This window comes from Suricata suricatta, chromosome 11 (assembly GCF_006229205.1).
Source record: "Suricata suricatta isolate VVHF042 chromosome 11, meerkat_22Aug2017_6uvM2_HiC, whole genome shotgun sequence".
NCBI lineage: Eukaryota > Metazoa > Chordata > Mammalia > Carnivora > Herpestidae > Suricata > Suricata suricatta.
In genome coordinates this window covers 57,005,075-57,023,133 of record NC_043710.1, presented here as the reverse complement: position 1 = coordinate 57,023,133, position 18,059 = coordinate 57,005,075, and the positions used below count along the sequence as shown (strand labels likewise).

Sequence of the window (18,059 nt, the reverse complement as noted above, 5' to 3'; positions counted from 1 at the left end):
TCCCTGCTCATACAGTCTCTCTCTCTCTCTCTCTCTCTCTCTCTCTCTCTCTCTCTCTCTCTCTCTCTCTACCTCTCTCTCTCTCTCTCTCTCTCAAAATAAACATTTAAATAATTAAAAATTAAAAACAAAATTAACCAACCCTTCTGAAAACCCAAACCCCAAATTCATTCATATAATAAACATGTTTTTAAAAAACAGCAATATTTTATCACACCTCTTTGCCCTTCTGTAGCCTCAATGACTATAAACTCCTTAAAGATCAAAACTGTGGCTTTTTATCCCAAGTGGCTAATGTGCAACCACACAGACAATCACTAAATGTCTCTTGAGAGAAGACGAGCATGACAAATGCACGAATACTGCGGCCTCGCCTCTCGGGCCTCAGTCTCCCTCTGTTTAGAAGTGTTGTCAGCAGTCTCCTCACCACTCTGTCCACAACCACTGCCTCTTCATGTGTCAACTACACTTGAATAAAAACGATGAATGAATTAAAATAAAAAAAGAAAACCCTGCCATTCTTGCTTATAATACAATGCCAAAGTCAGACTGGTAAATGTGAAGGGAGTGTGAGAGCTGGGAAGTCATTGTTCCGTCACATCACAGCCAAGACTGGCTCAGACAAGAATCATCAATGGATGGTAACAGACGAGAAGTCTAGAGGGGGAGGAACAGAATACATGCATGTTCTCCAAGTGTCTCCCTACAAACTACCACCAGTCACACTCATGCACATATGTGCACACACACACACATACAGAATTATAAAGTTGAGAAATCAGATAACATCTTGACCAGGTAACAAAACTTAACATCATCAGTGAGGGACAAATGTGGAATATAAACCACAGATTAAAGTATTATGTCAATGTTAAGTTTTCTGAAGTTGATAACTATACTGTGGATACAAAAGAAAATACACCTACTTAGGAAATACATACTCAAGTTTTTGAAAGTAAAAGGTCATGGAGCACTTGGGTGGCTCAGTCAGTTAAGTGTCCAACTTCAGCTTAGGTCATGATCTCAGGGTTCATGAGTTCAAGCCCTGCATTGGGCTCTGTGCTGACAGCTCAGAGTCTGGAGCCGCTTCAGATTCTATGTCTCCCTCTCTCTCTGCTCCTCTGTCTATGCTCTCTCTCCCTCTCTCTCAAAAATAAACATTTAAAAAAATTTTTTTAAGTTCATGATATATGTAATTTAACTTCAAATGATTCACATATACAAAATCATTTATCTATATCTGTACATACACAGAAAGAGAGAACTTGCAAATGACAAACCAAATGGAGTAATGTTACCAGTAGACGACTTTGGGTAAAGGGTATAAAGATAAGGTGTTCTTATACAAGTTTTATTTTTGCAATTTTTCAATAAGCTTGAAATTCTTTCTAAACAAAAAGTGTTTTTAAGAAGGAAAAGAAAAACAAGCCCTAGCTAATGCAATAAACAAAAAGGTATAAAAGAATACAGTCTGGGAAGGAAGAAATAAAACTGTTTTTGTCACAGAGGACATGATCATCTATGTAGAAAACCTGAGAAAATGAACCAAAAAACTCCAGGAACTAATAAGCAATAATACCAAGGTTGCAGGATACAGGTTAACAAACAAAAGCCTATCTCCTCGATATGAGCAACAAACAAGTGGAATTTTAGTTTAAAAACACAATGGCATTTTCATTAGTAACCTCAAAAAATGAAATAGTAGGTATGAATCTAACAAAATATGTACAAGACCTATATAAGCAAAACTACTAAACTCTGATAAAAGATATCCAGGAAAAACTAAATAAGTGGAGAAACACTGCATATTCATAGATAAGAAGACTCAATCTTGTCAAGATGTCAATTCTTCCCAACTGGATCGATAGATTCTATACAATCTCAATCAAAATGCCAGCAAGTAATTTTCTGGTTATTAACAAACCGACTCTAAAGTTTATATGGAGAGGGCCAAAGACCCAGAATAGCAAACACAGTATTGAAGCACCTGGGTGACTCAGTCGGTTTAGCATCCAGCTTTGGTTCAGGTCATGATCTCACGGTTTGTGGGTTTGTGCCCCACCTCAGGCTCTGCACTGATAGCTTAGAGCCTGGAGCCTGCTTTGGGTTCTGTGTCTCCCTCTCTCTCTGTATCTCCTCTGCTCATGCTCTGTCTCTCTTTCAAAAATGAATAAACATTAAAAATTTTTTAAAATTAAAATAATTCTTTAAAAAAAGTCCTCCCCTCTACCTACAGGAGAACCTGGCATATATGATCCTTTATAATCTAATCCTAAACTATATATATCTCTCCAACACATTTTTTTTCCACCATTCTCCTAAGCTACTTAAACTCCAGCCTCACTTACTTATCTGCCATTCCTTTTTATACTGTATCTTTTTATTCAAGCTGGTCACTCTGCTAGAATACTTTTCCTCATCTTTCGTACCTCAGCTTTTGTTCAATCTACCTCTTATATTATGGTCTGTTGATATAGTTGCCTTAACCATTAGATGATGAGTCCCTCCAGGGCAAGGACAGTGCCTAACAAATAGTAACAACAATAGAAACCAACAACTAACATTTCTGGAGCACTTTCTACGGACCAACCTTCTTTTTAAGCAAAGTTATGACTTATATAGTCCTTTCAGCAACCCTACAAGGTAGGTGCTATTATGCCCACTTGATCTGAACCTTCCTGAGGCATAGGGAGATCAAGTAACTTCCAGACTACTCCCCTAAAAAACGGAAGGGTCAGGATTTGAACCCAAGCAGTCAGTCTGGCTCTAGACTCCATATTCTTCACCACTGTGGTATACACAGTAGAAACAAAAAAATAACTGTTGAACAAAGGACAGCATAGAACAGAGTTGAACACAAAGTTTGTGGAATGAAAATCCACAAAGGGATCAAAGTAAAGCAATTGGCAATTGAGAAAAAGGAGGCACACAGAGGTTTAAAATGTTCAGAGATACAAATAATCTAATCTCTCTCCAATCTTCTCTTGTAAAACTTAAGAACCGAAGACCAAAGTGCTTTTCTCAAAGTTACCTTAGTTACTCCCTGAACCAGTTTTACAAGTCTTCCCACTACACCATATTAAAGGAATGATTATTTGTTGTTGAGAAATTGTAAAACTGGGGGTAGAAGGGGGTGAATTGGGTGAAAGATGTCAAAGGTCAAAAGGTACAGATTTCCAGTTATAAATTAAATAAGTCATGGGGATGTAATGTGACTATAGTTAATAATACTGTATTGAATATTTGAAAGTTGCTACAAGAGTAAATCTTAAAAGTCCTCAGCACAAGAAAAAGAATTTATAACTATTATGGTGATTGGGGCACCTGGCTGACTCAGTCCATAGAGCATGTGACTCTTGATCTTGGGGTCATGAGTCCAAGCCCCACATTGGACCTGGGGTTAAGAAAGAAGGTAAAAGAGAGAGGAAAATGTAAGGAAGGACTATGTATGGTGATAGATGTTAACCAGACTTATTGCACTGATCATTTCACAAACTACAACTGTCAAATCATTATGTTGTATACCTGAAAACAATATCATATGCCAATTATATCTCACCTTTAAAATGATAATAATAATAATATCTAACACGAGACATCATGAAATCACTCAAAATAAAAATGAAATGCAAATTAAAAGGAAAATAATGTAAAATTACCATCAAATATATTCTGGTATTCCAAAAATAAGAGAAGTTGAAGAAAGATGTATACCAGTCTAATGCAGTATTTCATACACAGCAGGAATTTAATATCAATTAATTATTTTTTAATTTTAAGAGGTTTTATATTTACTTCTAAGTATCTATTTAATTTTTTTTATATAACTGATCTAAAATACACTGCATATATTTTGCTACCTCCTTAAAGAAGGTATTGATAGGGGTGCCTGGGTGGCTCAGTTGCTTACAGCTCATGAGTTTGAGCCCCGTGTTGGGCTCTGTGCTGACACGTCAGAGCCTGGAGCCTACGGCATATTATGTGTCTCCCTCTCTTCCTGCCCCTCTGTTGCTTATGTTCTCTCTCTCTCAAAAATAAATAAATAAAACATTTTTTAAATAATAAAAAATAAAGAGGATATTGATACATGTAACTTTTTCTTGAACATACAAGATAATATTCATGAGCAGTAATTTTTAGATAGTTTTAAAATACTCAACTTTATATCATATCAAAAATGCAACTGAGGTACAATTAAGAAATTCTGCAATTTCTAGTGTCCCCATCTAATAATCAGACTGATGCCTTTGATAGAAATATATGGATTTCAAAAGTAAACTAGTCACTCCAGAACACCTGGACAACTGTTTATATGAAATACTTTCCAAGTAGAATAAACTCCATTAAGTCAACTCATGAAAACAAGCCTGAAATACCTACTATAAATTAAATCTATAATGGGACTAACTCTCTCCTACGATGAGTACAGTGCTATAAAATACCCTAGACCTGGAGGGGCACCTGGGTGGCTCAGTCGATTAAGCAACCTACTCTTGACGGCAGCTCAGGTCATGACCATACTGACAGTGCAGAGCCCACTTGGGATCCTCTCTCTCTCTCCCTCCCTTTCTCTGCCTCTCTCTCTCTCACTCTCAAAATAAAAAAAATAATAATAATAATAAATACAATAAAATATCCTACGCCTGTAATGAGCACCCGCAGCCTACCTTCTATCTTGCTTTGTGATCTATTTTCAAAATGAAAAATTAGAAAATCTTCTTCATATTGCTGCTTCCCATATATAGCTACATAGTAACATTTTAGTGGATGAAAGCAGTACCAGTTTATGAGATTATTCTATTCATTAAAGTAGACAGACAAAGTTAAAAAAAAGTTTTTTTAGGGGTGCTCAGTCGGTTAAGCATCTGACTTTGGCTCAGGTCATGATCTCATGGTTGGTGAATATGAGCCCCAAGTCAGGCTCTGTGCTGACAACTCATAGTCTGGAGCCTGCTACAGATTCTGTGTCTCCCTCTCTCTCTGCCCCTTCCCTGCTCATGCTCTATCTTTGTCTCTCAAAAATAAATATATGTTAAAAGAAAAAAATTTTTAAAGGGGCGCCTGGGTGGCTCAGTTAAGAGTCTGACTTCAGCTCAGGTCACGATTTCATGGTTCGTGAGTTTGAGCCCCACACTGGAGCTCTCAGCACAGAGCCCACTTCAGATCCTCTGTCTGTCTCTCTGCCCCTTCCGCTCCTGTGCTCTCTCACTCTCGCTCTTGCTATCAGAAATTTAAAAAAAAAGTTTTTCATGATTCTAAATAAAGTTATTTTCATGTTGCATTTTTTAAAAGTTTAGTTTTCCTGTATTCTGATAAAAAAAAAAAATGACTGGAATTGTGACAGGAAATAATTCACCTCCTCTGAAAGACATAAGCAGGTTGGAGTAAACATGACAGTTTCTAATCACATGCCGAACATAATTCAAAGAGGATACTTATATAAAGATCTGTTGAATAAACGGCTGACGCAGTTAAGTTTCTTCCTTTAATAGAGGCTAACATGACATATGACTTATAGTTCAGAGTAAAACCCTTAGTAAAAGAAAAAGTATACTCATGGTGAAAAAAAAAAAACACACCAAGTTTTTCCTGAAAAAAAAAATCATAAAAGTCTGATTTCTACTTTTACTTATTTGTATCTTCCCTTTTTTCTTACCCTGGAATCTACTAAAAAAAGCCAAAAGTAACTCCCAGTTTCAGCCTCCTGGTTTTCCCCATTGTTCTCAAAAAAAAATCAGACTGCTTCTTTCAGTACATTCTCAAAACCGTGGTGGGTTTTGCTTTAGCATTATCTGGCTTAGCCTTTAACCAACAAACACACTTGACTAGAGTTTTCAATGCCTCATAACATTTCTAGTAAATCAGGTCTATGGCAATCAGAGTCAAATATTACACAGAATGGAATTACTGACATCAAAGAACCCACAATCACCAGATGTTGCTGTTTCAGAAATTTAAAGAGGTAAAGAATCAGGAATTCTTAAGTGGACTATTCAAAAAGGATAGGCATTAAAAAAAAAAAAAAAAAAAAAAAGATAGGCATGGTTAAGTACCCAAAGACGAAACAGGAAGACTGATCACTTAAAATACAGAGGGATATCCCAAAGTTTCGTTCTAATTCACACTATAAAAGGGATGTGGGGGTGGAGTCTGAGTATTCTGCCTATAAAGAGAAGTTTAAAACACAGCCTTTCTTCCATTTCTAGTCTAACCTAAAATCCCCAGAGATATGGAGATGATGTGACAAAGCAGAGATAAGTTTAAGAAACAAGTTTTCAAACACCCCGCCAAGCACAGGAGAAATACTCACAACACCCAGGATCTGGTCAGGTATCGGTCAATGAAAGAAACCCCAGGGCACTCAATTCACATTTGTTAAACTAATAATCTTTACTGACTCCTTGAGGAAGGGAATAAACAGACGGGCCACATGTATGGCCAGGGGAATAGTTTCACCTCTGAGAGCTTCAGATTTTACATCTGTAAAATTCTATGATTCAAATTCAAGCTTCTATCTTAAAGTAAAATGGAAAACAAGATTATATAATACTAAACCAAGAAGGTATACTATGAATTATGTTTTCTAAAAATTCCAACGTCAAGTTTTCTGTGCTGTGCTCTTCTACCTGTATAACCTAACTGCTAACTGATGCAAGGAATCAGAAAAATTTAACTCTGCCTGAGACATTATTGATGTCACCAGACCTATAACAGAGTATAAAACTGAAAATATTTCAACTCCTCTCTTAACATAGATCTGTCTTTAATTTTTCTAAAATACCCTTAGTTTGTTGCTGCATTCATTCAAGTGCATTAAAAAAGACAAATAGGGCGCCTGGGTGGCTCAGTCGGTTAAGTGTCTGACTTCGGCTCAGGTCATGATCTCAGTTTGAGCCCCGCATCAGGATCTGTGCTGAAAGTTCAGAGTCCAGAGCCTGCTTAGGATTCTGTCTCCCTCTCTCTCTCTCTGCCCCTTCCCATCTCGTGCTCTGTTTCTCTCTCTCTCAAAAAAATAAATAATCTTTAAAAATGACAAATATTTCTTTTTCACCACATTAGTAATAAGTCTAACAGGTAAAAATACACAGTTATCAGAAGTACACATTTTGAAACTATGAAAACCTAATTTGTTTTCTCATTTCACTACACACTTCAGGCCCAACTTATAAGTTTCAATTCTGCTCCTGCTCTATTTCTAGTCAGTTTCACTTCTGAATTTTCTGCCACAAAGTTAAGAATTGTGATTCTGTGGAGAAATTTTAAAGTAAACACTAAATAAGAACAGAGCTTTTCCTTTCAAAGGAGAACTAAATATTTTCACAGGAAAAACAAAGAAACAAACAAAAAATCTTAATTAAATTCCTGATGGCATTTTGTCATATAAAAATGATTTTTAGACTGCTAATTTTTTTTCAAGTTTGTGAACCTTCCTCATATAATTTTGTTTACAAGAGCCAAAGCAGTTCAAAATTGCTATCATTCTATTTAAATTATAGATATTTCATGTTTTAAATTTGAGTCACAAATAAGGGGCTCAGTAAATATCTGTGGAAGGAATGAAAGTACATAGCACAGTACTGCATACATTCCCAATAAGATACAACTTTCTCTCGTGCCTTTTGTTGGCCTGACCAACAAAACAGGAGCTTTATGGTGCTTCTACCATTTTTTTCTTGTATGTTCTTCAATCCCATTTCCTTCTTCTCTTTAGGCTATAAAGTTCTTCAAAGATTTATATAGAAATCAAATTTAAAAATAAAAATATACAGGGGCACCTGGGTGGCTCAGTTGGTTAAGCATGCAACTTTGGCTCAGGTCATGATCTCATAGTTGGTGTCCGCACTAACAGCTCAAAGCCTGGAGCCTCCTTTGGATTCTGTGGCTCCCTCTCTCTCAGCCCCTCCCCTGTTCACGCTCTCTCTGTCTCTCAAAAATAAATAAAAACATTTAAAAAATTTTTTTAATATACAGACAGCTCATACTATGTAATCAGTAGTGTTTGGTACAGGTGCTGTGGGAAATATAAACTACGAAGCATCATGATCCTGAACCTTGAGGTAACTTAAGACTTCTGAGTTTAGCCAGCAGTCTGCAAAGATTAGGCGCCTGTGGCAACTGGGAATCAAAGACCTTGATTGCAGTGCCCATGTTGACACTGTGTAACTTTGAGAAAGTTATCCAGACCTTTGATTTCTCATCTGCAAAAGAAGTGGTTACTGATACAAATCTCCCAGGCAGAAGAATTCCAAATGATTTATGTAGATATTCTGCCCTTAAGGAGAGGGAACAGGAATCCCCAGTCCTCAACTGTGGGCTGTGCATAGTGACTCTTCCAAAGAGGGCAGTATGGAGAGTGAGTGGAAAAGAGTAACTTTCTAGCAGAGAAACCAAACACTACCTCAGCTGGTGATGATGGTTAACATCAGTAGTGAGAAGTCATGTTAACAGTATGGACACCTGATATGGCCAGATAAAAATGGCACTTTACCTCCTTGGCTTTCCTCCCAAAACCTATAACCCCAGTCTAATCAAGAGCGGGAAAACAGTTAAAAACAAATTTTTTTTAAAAATGAGACTAATTCCAATACAAGGGCAGCCTACAAAATACCTTATCAGTACTCAAAACTGTCTCAGTAATCAAAAAGAAAGAATGTCTGAGGAACTGTCACAGCCAAGAAACTAAGGAAACAGGACAACTAAACATAATGTGGTATTCAGGATGATACCCTGCCATAGAAAGAGGTCATTAAGTAAATACTAAAGATCCATTAACAGATGAGTAGATAAACAAAATGCACAGGCTTCCTGCTGACTCAGTCAGTTCTAAGTTCAAGCCCCAAGCTGGGTGTACAATTTACTTTTTAAAAAATGCAGCATATAAATATAATGGAGTATCACTTAAACTTATAAAGGAATGAAATTCTGATACATGCTACAACAAGGATGAACACTGAAAACATTATGCTGAAAATAAGCAATACACAAAAGTGCAAATATTGTATTATTCCAATTATATGAAGTACTAGAATGAGCAAATTCATATAAACAGAGTTGAACAAAGTCCACCAGGAGCTGGAGGAAGGGGAAAATGGGGAATTATTGTTTAATGGTACAGTATCTGTTTGGGATGATGAAAATTTCTGGAAATAGATAGTGGTGATGACTGCACAGTCATAACTGCCTTTGAGTTATACACTTAAAAATTATTAAAATAGCAAATTTTACGTTATGTATATTTTACCCCAAGTTTTTAAACTAAGGAATACTGAATAAAGTGTGGACTATCATTAACAATAATATATCAATATTGGTTCATTAATTGTAACAAATGATCATACAATATGATGACATTAAAAATAGGGGAAAATGGATGTAGATTATATAGCTTCTGCACTATCTTTTCATCTCAGTTTTTCTGTAAATCTAAAACTGTTCTGAAAAACAATGTCTACTTAAAAAATTCAGGGGGCATAAATGTTAATAGCACTAATATAGTCTACCTCTTTCAAACACAGGAGAAGAAAAAGGCATGCTCTTCAAATCAGTGAAAAACACTGAGCAAGTGATCAGAAAAATTAATGCCAAGGACATAAATAAACCTGCAGTTCACAGAAGAAATTACAATGCTACATAAACATATGCAAAGATAAAATTCATAGGGCTGTATAAGGATAAATGGGATCACGCACTTAGCATAGTGTTTTGCATACATTAAATGAAGCTATTACAATATAATAATTAAAGAAATACAAATTTAAATAACAAAATGTGTACATATGTAAGCTGTATATATTAACATATGTGTAAATTACATGATTATATTCTACACATTATATATATATATAAAAGCTGTATACATAAAATCATAATGGAAAATACTGACAAACTTTTGATGCCCAAAGTTGACAAAATATGAAAAACAAATCCTGTCATAATCTGGTAACAATAGTGTAGTGAACGTACCTTTCAGGGACACCCTTTGCTAGTATCTTCTAAAGTTAACAAAAAGTTAAAAAAATAAAAAATAAAAATAAAGTTAACAAAAATGTACATATAATAAAAGTATTAATTTATATATTTTATATGAAGTATAATTCTATGTATGTATACCAATCTAAATATATATATACACATATATATCCTTTGAATGAGTGATTTCACTAAATTCATCCTAAAGAAATATTGGCACAAGTGTACAAAGATATCTATACATATAAATTCACTGCAACAATGTAACAGATAAAACTGGAAATCATACAAAAGGCTTCCAACAAGGAGTTAGTTAAATATAACTGAACATTATTATGCAAAATATGGTAGATGTATACATACTGACATGGATAATTGTCTAAAACAAATAATAAATGTAATTTTTTTTTATTTTTAAAAAGGGAATAAACCAGTTTAGGGCTATTTAATCTGGGGTCTTCCACATACATTTGTTTTAAGAAAACCAAAACTGCATGCAAAATTGTGTTTACATATTTAAGTGCATTTTCTAAGGAAAGTGTCTAGAGCTTTTACCAAATTCTTAAAGGAATATGTGGCCCCCTGGAAGGGTCACTAAACAATCACTAAAAAAACGACCCATTTCTGAGTATCTAAGAAATGTAGTTTAGGTTATACTCAAGTGAGGAAGACTTTGGGGAGGAAAGAAGTGCTCTCAATTAAACTTCTAAGGGCATATTAAATGCCTCTAGCACAAAACACAAAATTGTATTTCAAAACTCCTAAATCTAAGGGTGAGAAGGAAATTATTCTTCAGATGAGCTTATATTCACCAATTACAAACCTCAACCAAAAATTAAAGATTAAAAACAGTCTTCAAAATGTGTGACTACTTCATCCTTAAATTAAAGTAAGATCATACAGAAGCAAAAGGAGGCAAAGATTAACAAGTAGTCCCATTTATCACAGTCAGGTTGACAATTAGGGACTAGTTACTCATATATAAGAAGATTCGGGAGGTATGCAGCATTAACTAAACTTTTTTTTTAAGACAAATGGATTAAAATAAGACAAAAATTGTTGGAATAAGCACTGGGTATTATATGGAAACCAACTTGACAAATTATATTAAAAAATAAAAAAATAAGAAATAATAGGAATAGAACTGGAAAAAAAGACAAAAATAAGTTGGGTCTTCATACATAGTTTTGTGGATTTTCTTTGAGCAAAATAAATAAGGCTTTTCGTGAAGGCAGATTAAGAAGGGGATTCCAATACGTTTAAAACTAATAAAGCAAGGGATGCCTGGGTGGCTCAGTCGGTTGAGTGTCCAACTTCGGCTCAGGTCATGATCTCACAGTTCCTGAGTTCAAGTCCAGTACTGGGCTCTGTGCTGACAGCTCCAAGCTTGGAGCCTGCTTTGGATTCTGGGTCTCCCCCTCTCTCTGCCCCTCCCATGATATGTTCTGTCTCTCTCTGTCTCTCGATGATAAATAAACATGTAAAAAAATTTTAACTAATAAAGTAAATTAACATTTTAAACATTACAGTCATTAGAATCAATGGAACTTAATGAAAACTGGAATAAATGAGTAGAAAATAGCAGGGATGTTTTCTATCCTAAAATAAAAATATACTTAGAACAGTGGTTCTCAACCAGGAGTAATTTTGCCCTCTGGGGGACATCTGGCAGCACCTGAAGACATTTCTAATCGTCAGGACTGGACAGGTGCTCCTGGTACATTGTGGGCAGAAGCTATGGACGTGGCTAAACATCTCAGAGACTCACCTACCAACTCAAAATTGCCAACAATGCCAAGAAGTGGGCGGGGGGACCCCTGAATCTGTGCTTTGAGATAATCAACTTTACAAAAGAAATCCTAAAACAGGGGTTGCTTATTTGTTTCAAACGACAATTTTCAAAGTGTTATTTAAAAGAAAGTTATCAAATGAATTCCCAATCTGTCTAATCTTTTTAAATTTTGCAAAAGCCATAGGGTACAAAATAAAAGACAATGAATTAATGCTAAAAGAAAAAGTTTTATACACATACATTCTATGATGTCCACGAACAATATTGAGCAAAACAACCCAAACACAAAAGACCACACTCAGCATGATACCATTTATACACACGGTTCAAGAGTGGGCAAAAACTGACTTCTTGCTGGAAATCAGTATAGTAGTTCCTTTGGAGAGAAAGAAAAGGTAGAGATGGGAGACAACATAAGGGGAAACTTCTGGAATGCTAATAATTTTCTATTTCTTAATCTGGGTGATGGTTATATAACAGCATTCACTTTGTGACAATTCATCAAGCTGTGTACTAATCAGGGCAGTTTATACAGACAACACTTTTACAAAAATGTTAATTTTTAAGTGTTATTCATACCCTAAAAACCTGAGCACTCTGACCCACACGAGCTAAATGAACGTCAATTGCAAAAGTAAAAGTATTTTTGTTAAATAGGCACTTGGACCCACAAAACTAAGTGAACAACTGCAACTGCAAAAGTAAAAGGCTTTTTGTGAAATAGGCTACCTTCCAAGAATTCAAGAAGGATGACACCCCCAGAAAGCTGTAAATACCATACTCAGAGCTCATACAGCATTCAGCTCAACACTTAAGCCACTATGTATCCCTCGGCACAAATCCAAAAATTTGACAAAGGCTTACAAAGGCAGTTAAATTTATTCCACGGACAGTTTGGATTATTTCCCCCAATTTAAACTGTGAACTGTTATCAGAGAACATGCTCTATGAAACAAATAATGATTTCTTTTTTCTAACCCCACATTTTCCCAATTTAGTTTAGCTCTCCCAAACTGAATTCCCCTCGGCCCTCAACTACTTAGGACTCCTCCGAAACAGTGCCCACCACCGCCTCTCAGTATCTATCCTCACCATCCACCTCCCCGCACACAGGAAAATTCACATTAACGCTCATTCCTAAGGCCAGTCCTCCCCTACCAGACTTCTAATCTTTCCCGGGACCTCATAAATGCAATCCCAACCTCACTACCCTCCACCCCCTAATATTCTCCACCAACTGGCTCCCCAACAGCACCGCAAAACTAGGGACATGCTAACCCCACCCTTTAAATCCTCTTCTACCACATGAAAAGTCCTGCATCTGCCCACAATTCAGCTCAGTGGCAACTGTAGCTAATACCTCCGGGGCAGCTCTCTGCTTTAGCACCCCCTCTCCTTCTCCTGTATTCAAATCCATCCCATTGCCCCACGACCCCCTGCCCCAAACTCTGCTTTCTTCTTAAGAATCTTTCCTAAGTACCAAGGCAGGGGTAGTCGAATGAAGGGCGACGGAACGTGCTCCATCCTGGGTGAAGGTACTTGCTCCAATCTCAAGCACATGGCCACGTGCACCGGCTACGGGGTTCCACGCTGGACTGGGCAACCCAGCCTCAGCTCTTCTTGACTGCAAGGCTTTGGAGGCGGAATTTTACATCTCTGAGCCTCGGTTTGCTGAACTAGGAAATGGGAAATCATAAAAATAGCTATCGCAAAGAACTGTCAGGATGAAATGAAGTACCGGCCATTGAGCACTCCCCACAAATCCTACGGGGTCAAGTCTCAGGAACTGACAGTTTTTTCTTAGGACCTCTTCATGGAAACAGGAATACAAGAGAGGGGAGGTGAAAGGTACTTTTCTGGCAAGGGAGAGGTGGAGGGAAGAAGTACCATACAGACATACGGCTGATACAAAGAAGTGTCAGATCCCTAGGCTCCGTGTTCTCTCTTCACTATCCCCTTACAGTGTGGACCCGAGAAGCCCTCAAAGTCCCTGCTGAAGGATGGGGTAAGATACAAATACATACATCAAATTCCCCTGCCACGGGGTGTCATTTGAGGAAATGAAGGAGCAGAGTGCCTCCTAAATTGCTAAAATGCGATCCTTAAGGTCTGAGAATTAGGAAGGAAACCCCAAAGCCGCAAAGGATTTCACTTGGGAAGCTGAGGGGAGTTACTTCATAACAAGGCGATGAAAAGTAAACGCTAGAAACCATAAAGATTCCTCAACTTCTTCCCGGAGGGAAGAGTACCAACTGGCTTCTCCGCAAGTGGGTTGCGAAAGGAAAAGAGCTTTCCCCATCTCTCAGGTGACTCCCGGGCTTCCCTGGGTCCCTTCCCATGAGGAATAAGCCGGAGGGTCCGCGCAAGGGAATCCCCAGCACCCCAGCTGGGGAGAGACGGACTCAGGCCGGGGCCCCAGGGAGCTCCCCTGGGTCTCTTACCGTCTCTTTGCAGCCGATCTCCAGTAACGGGGTATCTCCGGGGGACTCGGGGACCTCCCAGAGCATCGGACGTCGCTGGCTCCCTCCCCTCACAATACAGAAGTCGTCGGTCCCCCGAGGTCTCCCCGGACACTTCCCCGGGTCTGCCGGCTGGCAAAAGGTCCGCCCGCCGCCCACGGGCTCTCTTCCCCGGCCTCCCACCGCCCCACCCCCTACCGAGCGCCAAGAGACAGCGGGCGTACCTGCTGAGAGGGCAGCTCCACATGCAGGGCCCGCGCGGCAGAACCGGGTGGCAACGCGGCGGCCGGGCCCGGGGGCGGCTGGGGGACCGGGCCCCCGGCCGACGCTGAAGCGCTCATCTTGACCCAGGGGCCGCCGGGCGGCGGGGCCCGCGCTCTTCAGGCATCCGCCACCACAGCGTAGTCACGACCCGCCGAGCCCCTGCAGCCCAGAAACCCGCCAGCCGAGAGGCAGGACTGCTCTACCCAACCTCCGACCGCCGCGGCCGCTGGCTAAGGAAGAGCCATATTACCGCAGTGCAACCCCCACCACCCCGCCGAGACCTGGCTTGCTCATTGGTTCTGCTGCCACGGGGGCGGGACCCAACAGTAGACAAGGGATGTGCTATTGGGTAGAAGGTGTGTCCATCGACAGCCGGAATGGGCTCGGGGCGGAGGGACCCGGGGATGGCCTAAATTGCGTCTGTCAAACCGGGGTGAAACCTGGGGCGTTGCTTCTATTTTCCCCAGTCTAATTGGTTCTTTCACTACCGTGGGGCGGGGTCTCCTGGTAGATTCTCAAGGACCATTGCTCTAGGTAGGTGTCAGTTGTCAGTAAAGGGAAAGAGAGGCGGGGTCTGATTCGGTGGAGAGCGCGCCTGGGCTCCGTTGTCACGTGCAGGAGGCGAGAGAGTCACCTGATAAGTGAGAGTCAGTCCTCTGGAGCCACTTCCGCCCGAACCTAGTTGCCATGGTAACCGGCCTTCCAACGGACTGCCGGGACCCGTTTGGTGCCTGCTGAGTCGCGAAGGCTGAGCTACTGTTACAAGTTCTCTAAAAAGCCTTTTTTCCTGAGGGGCTCACGGGAACGTGCGAGTATTGAAAAAGAATATTTTATCGTTCGATAGACCGCCACGCAAGATGCGCCGAGACCAGAAACCTGTCGGGCAGTCCCTGCTCTTCCATGACCAACTCCAACCCACAAGTCCACTCTTTTCGCACTCCGCTAACTAGTACGCTGAGCTACAGGGTGTGCCAGGCACCCAGGACGCTGTTTCACCTCTACCAATGCGTTGTTTATGCTATCCCTAGAGAGCCGGTGCTACTTTGCGCCTAGCGCTTAATTGCCCATCACATATCATCCAAAAGGCTTCCCTCGTCTACTCTGGGACCCCGAGTTAGGAATATTGCCTCTACCACATTTCTTACTATTCTATTGCATTGTCTTTTAATAAGACATTCACATTGAATTCCTCAAGCAAAAGGACCTTGTCATTCATCTGTGGATTTCCAGTGCCTGATGGATAATCGGGATATGTTTGTTTGTTTTAATTTTTTTTATGTTTATTTTTGAGAGAGTGAGAGAGAGAGCATGAGCGAGGGAGGGGCTCACACAATCCGGAACAGTCTCCGTCCTGTAAGCACAGAGCCGAGGGGCGGCTGGAATTCACCAACCCAGGGATCATGACCAGAGCCACCCAGGTGCCCCAGAATATTTTTGTTTTTTAGTGAAAACCCAGCTAAAATGCAACCTCTTCCATGAAGACTTCCTTGAGCAAAATGATAGCATCTATAGCGATTGCTTCTAAAATAAATAGCATTGACTCATTCTGCAGGCTATCAATCTGCTTTTCCCCCCTAGACTGAATTTCTCCACCACCTGGACTGACTGCTGAAAGAACACAGTGTTTTAGAATCAGACACAACAGGAATCAGACACTTTTGCAATCTTGGCTCTTCCACTTTCTGGCTATGTGTCCCTGGGCAAGCCAGTTTCTCTCTCTCAGCTTTAGTTTTCCCATCTGCAAAATAATAAAGTCGCTGTAGAGATTAAGTAAATCAACATATGCAAAATGCCAGAGAAGCACTCACATACAATAAGTGCACTAAAACTAGTTTAATAGAAGGTAAGCATGCTATCTTCCCAGGGTGTTCAGAAGCCTGAATACACTTTGGCTCTGACCCCAGAGCTGGTGAACATGGGTGGCACACTGTCTCCTGTTCTGAAACATCAGTGGGTCCTCATGGGTGTGTGGTCAGGTGTTTTTGGAGAACGGATGGATTAGTTAGGAAATCCCAAATTTCATCTGGTTCAACTCACAGCGTGCCAAGATCTGTTGGAATTTCACAGAAAACACTTCTGATTCCAAGCTGTGTTAGTTTCCTTGGGCTTCTGTATCAAATCACCACAAACTAAGTAGCTTACAGCAACAGCAACAGGAATTTATTCTTTCACAGTTCTAGAGGCCAGGAGCTCAAAATGAAGGTGTGGCTGGGCCTCACTCTCTTAGAAGACGCTAAGGGTGAATCTGTCCTTGTCCCTTTCATCTTTTGGTGGCTCCAGATACTCCTTGACTTGGGGCTGCATAATTCCGACCTCTGCCTCCATCTCCTCATGCTCTTTTCTTCTTCCTGTATATTCTTTTCTTTTTCTTACAAGGACCCTTGTCTTTGGATTTAGCACCCATGCAGGTAATCCAGATCTTGTTTTGAGATCCTTAATTACAAAGACCTTTTTTCCAAAGAAGATGACATTCACAGTTTCCAGCTTTAGAGTATGGACTCATTTTCGGGGGAGAGGAAGAGAGGCATCATCCAACCCACTACACAAGTTAAGAAAATGGGCCTATAGAGGGTCTCCTGGGTGGCTCAGTTGGTTAAGGGTTCGACTTTCAGCTCAGGTCATGATCTTGTGGTTCGTGAGCTCAAGCCTTGTGTCGGGCTCCATGCTGACAACTCAGACCTGGAGCCTGCTTCTGCCGCTGTGTGTCCCTCTCTCCCTCTGCTCCTCCCCGCCCCCTCAAAAATAAACACTTAAAATTTTTTAAGAAAATGGGCCTATAGAGACAGAACACAATCACTTCTTTCTCCTTTGAAGGTCATCTCAATATTCACTAACTTTATTAATTCATTCAACAAATGTTCATTGAAGGCTTCTCTGTGTCAAGCCCTTTGTTAGGTGCTGGGAAATCAGACTGAGACTCATCCCCAGAGGAGCCGCCCTCTTTATAGGGAAGTCCAATAAGTATACAAAGAGTGATAAGCCAGTTGCTCAGTCTGAGAGAAGTTCAGGAGATGTGGGCGCCAGAGAAGAGGGTCAGATTTCAGTCACAGTAGAGGTGACATTGAAACTGGGTATTGAAGAGGGGACCTGGGTGGCTTAGTCAGTTAAACGTCCAACTCTTGATTTCAGGTTGGGTCATGATCTTGGGGTTCGTGGGATTAAGCCCTGCATTGGGCTCTAGGCTGACAGCATGAAGCCTGCTTGGGAATCTTTCTCCCTCTCTCTCCCCCTCCCCTGCTTGTATGTGCTCTCTCTCAAAAATAAATATATAAACATTTCAAAAAGTGTTTAAAAATAGTAAAATAAACTGGGTATTGGAGAATGAATAGGAGTTCACCAGGCAGAAAGGGAGAAAAGGATATTCCAGCAGAGAGAGCAGGATCCATTCTTTCTACAAGCTTTTAATGAGATTCAACTCTGTACCAGGCCAATCTCTGGGCACTGGAAATCCATACCTCAAGTAAACAACCCTTCTCAGACCTTTCCACTCACATGCCACTAACACCAGGAGAGCTGGAATGCTCACCCCAGGGACAGGACAAATACCTAAAATACCTGCATAGTATTCAAGGTAA

At 40.0% G+C, this 18,059-nt stretch overlaps 1 protein-coding gene across 2 annotated transcripts in view; it reads right to left on the bottom strand.

Moving 5' to 3' along the window:
- Nucleotides 1-14,743, bottom strand: part of UVRAG (UV radiation resistance associated) — a 297,755-nt gene extending 283,012 nt beyond the window's left edge. Inside the window, exon 1 of one of the 2 annotated variants that reach the window (XM_029956114.1) lies at nucleotides 14,445-14,743. In XM_029956114.1, the coding sequence (XP_029811974.1) occupies nucleotides 14,445-14,561 (117 nt within the window). In that variant the 5' untranslated portion in view covers nucleotides 14,562-14,743. The remainder of the gene's footprint in view (nucleotides 1-14,444) is intronic. The other variant, XM_029956115.1, reaches the window with a different exon arrangement.
- Between the last annotated feature and the right edge of the window lie 3,316 nt (nucleotides 14,744-18,059).